Source organism: Mus caroli, chromosome 6 (genome assembly GCF_900094665.2).
Source record: "Mus caroli chromosome 6, CAROLI_EIJ_v1.1, whole genome shotgun sequence".
Lineage (NCBI taxonomy): Eukaryota > Metazoa > Chordata > Mammalia > Rodentia > Muridae > Mus > Mus caroli.
This window is the reverse complement of record NC_034575.1, coordinates 96,742,727-96,746,918: the sequence shown is the minus strand read 5'-3', so window position 1 is coordinate 96,746,918 and position 4,192 is coordinate 96,742,727. Positions and strand designations below refer to the sequence as shown.

Sequence of the window (4,192 nt, the reverse complement as noted above, 5' to 3'; positions counted from 1 at the left end):
CTTTGTAGACCAGGCTGGCCTCGAACTCAGAAATCCGCCTGCCTCTGCCTCCCGAGTGCTGGGATTAAAGGCGTGCGCCACCACGTCCGGCTAAGAATTCCATTCTTAAAACTGACATGCAAAGAAATATTAAGTGAATGAATTATAGTCACGTTAGTCATATTGGTCTTTTTGAGACAGCGTTTCTCTGTGTAGCCCTGGCTGTCCTCGAACTCACTCTGTAGACCAGGCTGGCCTTGAACTCAGAGATCCGCCTGCCTCTGCCTCCCAAGTGCTGGGATTAAAGGCGCATGCCACCACCGCTCGGCTGGAAGATATATTTTAACAGACCACTGAAAAGGTTCTGCTTGTATAACTACTAAATTATACACTACACCAGATATTTCTAAAATGCAGCTAGTTATTAGAAAGCTAAACTACAACCATAAATGAATCGTGTAAGAAATGAATACTTGTTAATAAAGACAGATCTGAGCATGTTGGGGCATGCATGTAGTAGTGTAGTCCCAGCACTACAGAGATGAAAAAGCAGAAGGACCCTAAGTTCAAAGCCAGTGTGGGTAACTCTCAAAATATTTCTTTTTTCAAGACAGAGTTTTTCTGTGTAGCCCTGGCTGTCCCAGTACTCACTCTGTAGACCAAGCTGGCTTGAACTCAACAAGAGATTTATTTGCCTGCCTTGGCCTCAAGTGCTGGGATTAAAGGCTTCAAGAAAATCTTTAAGGGGGCTGAGAATGTAGTTCAGTGTTATGGCTCTTGTCTTGCACATGAGACACTAGGTCCCAGCTCCAGTGCCCTCTGGTAATCGGTAATAATAGCAAGATGAAGCCGAGGTGGCAGTCACATCTGTAACCCCAGCACTTGGTGGCTGAGGCACGTCTGAGTATCAAGTCAGTCTGGGTTACCTACTGAGTTCCAAACCACCTGAGCTAGGTGAAGGTTACACCTAAAAGGATAAAAACAGCCTGGCTTGGCTACCTATTAAGAAGGCAGGGGCAATACAGATCAGAGTTCAAATCCAGCCTGGTCTAAATAGTTGTGGCTCCAGGCCCTGACTGGACAGTGCTAATGACAGAGAAGCTGTATAATCACTTGCTGAGTGATTATATTATTCAAACTAAGCAGGCAATTCACCAACACTGAACCCAAAACAACCTTTCCTCTCTTTCCTGCTCCTCACCCTACACTACTCAGAGCAGTGTACAAAGATGCGTTATCTTCCAGAGTAACTGAGCCAAACTGTGAGAGCAACTTTTTCCACACAAGCTATAGAATAATAAAACTAGATTCTTCCTTTGGATAAAAAATACAGTGTAAGTTGAGAGCGACTTTTAGAAAAGAGCCTAGGAAGATGTTGGGCATATATGTACGTTAGCTAGCCTAGAAGGTCAGGACAGTGACAACCTCACCATCTGGATTGTGTCAGATAATCACCTTAAGTCCTCAAGGCAATAAATACAAGTTAGACTTCAAACAACTACAAGAATTAGTAAGAAAACAAAAGGCTGGGTATGCAACAGCACAAAAAAAAAAAAAATCCTCAACAAATCCCTCAAACAGTATCAAAGCCACACAATGGAACATTCTTTCCTAAGTTCTTTCCAACTAAAACTAGTAGGTTCTTTGTGCCAAAGCATAGAAATCTAAAAAAAAAACTCTGATAAATTCTTAACAATTGTTATGCAACATGCAGAAAGGATTCTCACCTCTACTGTGAGCTTTAAGGCATCTCAATTTTTTAAATTACATTCATTTATTGATTTGTGTATGAGTCCGAAGACAACTTTTGGGAATCAGCTCTATCATGTGGCACTCCCAGATCAAAGGCAAGCCCTCAGGCCTGCTAGCTAGCCAACACCTTAACCTGTTGGGCTATCTCACCCATCCCCAGGGGTCTCGAATTTGGACAGATCTATTCCGTGACTATACTGAAATCCTCTCTCCCCCACATTCCTGAGCAACTCTGAATGACAGGTAGGCCTGTGACCACGAACCCATGTTTCTACTTACATTGTTTCTCCAGTTTTAGCTACATGACAGAGAAACTGATCCAGTACAGGACAAACTTCCTTTTTCCCTCTCTTCTCAAAATCTAGATAAGAGAAAGAAAAAAAAAGGGTTATCACTACGTCCTCGACAAGAACATTCAAACTTTCTCTACATTTGGAAACAATTATGAAAATCAGACTCAGCTGGGCGCCTGTGGGACAAGCCTTTAATCTCTGCACTTGGGAGGCAGAAGCAGGCGGATTTCTTTGAGTTCCAGGCCAGCCTGGTCTACAGGACGAGTTCCAGGACAGCCAGGGCTACACAGAAAAACTGTGTCAAAACGAATTTTTTTGTTTAAGAAAGAAAATCAGCCTCTCACTCAAAATACCCACATACGTGCACCCTGAATTCCTACCTCCTCGTTACCCTTTTTCACCGGCAGTGCAAATTCTCCTAAAGGGGGCACTCCACCTCACAGACTATCCTTCAGTGTTCCCCAAGTGTGGCGCAGGGGAGCCCCGGCATCCGACCCGAACCCCGACCGCCGCAGCGTGCATCTGAATGAATCCAGCCCCAAGCCACTAAAGCCACCCAACCGAGCCGCCATCCTCCAAATGCTCCCGCATGTCCTAGGGAGTGGGGGTGTTTTCAGAACGCCGGGACCCCGCGGTTCCAAGTTTGGGAAGCAGTGTTCTCGAGCCTGTTGCTTGCCAAGCCGCGGCCCCAGCGTCTGATGAGTGCGAGCCTCCCCAGGCCCGGAGGCCGCCGCCGCCGCCGCCCGACGAGGCCGCGCCGGTGCTAGGCGCTCCCCTCCCCCCCACCCCACGCCCGCAGCCCACACAAAGCCCCGCGCCGGCGACGGCGACAGCGACAGCAAGGGAGGCGCGGGCGGCCTCCGCCCGAGCGCGCGGCCGGCAGCGCGGCGACCCCCACCTTTCAGCGCCTCCTGCAGCCTCTCGACGTCCATGGCGCCGCGCAGTCCCTCGCCGCCGGCACCTCCCTCGGCCGCCGTCCCGGGGGCCGCGGCGCCCGCCCCCGCCCCCCCGGACGCCCGCCCCCGCCCTCGCACACACTCCGCCACACGCCGGCGACCGGGGAGGGGGGTCCCGAAGGGAGCCGGGGCGGGGGGAAGCGAGAGACGGAGCGAGACGGACAGAGCGAGAACCTCCCCGAGCCGCTACCACCAGCCCTCCAACATGGCGCCCGGCACGTCAGCGCGCGCACGCTCCCCACAGCTGTCGTCCTCGCGCCCGCTGCGCGCGCGCGCGCACACCCACACACGCCCAGGAGCGCTCCCGGCCCGCCCAGTGCGCGTGCGCGGCGGAGGCGCGAGGGACCGAAGCGCGAGTTCGGAGCCCGCGGCTGGAGCTGCGCGCTGCGGACGGCGCTGAGCAGAAAGAGTGTATCTGAGGTGTCCACATTGCTTCTCTGAGCCTCCGTTTTCCCATCAGTACACTGAAGGCGCTGGTGCCGACCACTCTTGTGGTCCCTGTGTACTGTTTCTGTCTTCACTAGAGCTCAGAGAATGCAATTTTCAATGTTTGTTTGTTTAATTTTCGAGGATCCTATGTTTCCCAAACTGGAAGATGACCTTATGCTACTCATTCTTCTGATTTCAACCCCCAAGCGCTGGGATAATAGAGGCGTACCACCATTCCTGTTTTTATGGGTGCTGGGATACAAACCAAGCACTTGGCAAGCATTTTACCAGCTGAGACACATTCAAGCCCAGTATGCCTTTACACACACACATATACATTATATAATATGGATGCGAAGTATGTCAAGACAATTCTAGAACTCCATGACAAATGGAGACAAAGTATGTCAAGATAGTTCTAGAACTCAGAACATCTGGCTCTAAACCAGCACGGAACATTTTATACTTTTGCAGTGAGCCAGCAAGATGGCTCATTTAGTGAAGGTGCTTAGAGCCAGAGTTCTATCCATTGTATGCATGTGGTTGTCATCTGACTTCCATTTTAACACGCATACTCGGGCACACACAAATAATTAAAAAAAAAAAAAAAAAAAGAAAGAAAAAAGAAAAGCTCTTGCTTGGTCCACCTTCTCTTCCTGAGGCCCACATACCATGTCAACAAAGAAGGGATGAAGCCTGTTACCAGACGTAACTGAGACGCTGAGAATCTGGGCATAGCCATTACAAAGTTGACTTTAAAAAGATGTTTCTGACTCTAACCCT

At 49.9% G+C, this 4,192-nt stretch overlaps 1 protein-coding gene across 2 annotated transcripts in view; it reads right to left on the bottom strand.

Annotated features, from left to right (window-relative positions):
• The window catches only part of Ppp4r2 (protein phosphatase 4 regulatory subunit 2), a 37,493-nt gene extending 34,286 nt beyond the window's left edge, over window positions 1–3,207 (bottom strand). The window contains exons 1-2 of one of the 2 annotated variants that reach the window (XM_021165494.2): window positions 2,923–3,207; window positions 2,011–2,092 (exon numbers count right to left, since the gene is read on the bottom strand). In XM_021165494.2, coding sequence (XP_021021153.1) covers window positions 2,011–2,092; window positions 2,923–2,956 — 116 coding nt within the window. In that variant the 5' untranslated portion in view covers window positions 2,957–3,207. Of the gene's footprint in view, window positions 1–2,010; window positions 2,093–2,404; window positions 2,606–2,922 lie in introns of those variants that run through there. The other variant, XM_021165495.2, reaches the window with a different exon arrangement.
• Window positions 3,208–4,192: the final 985 nt, after the last annotated feature.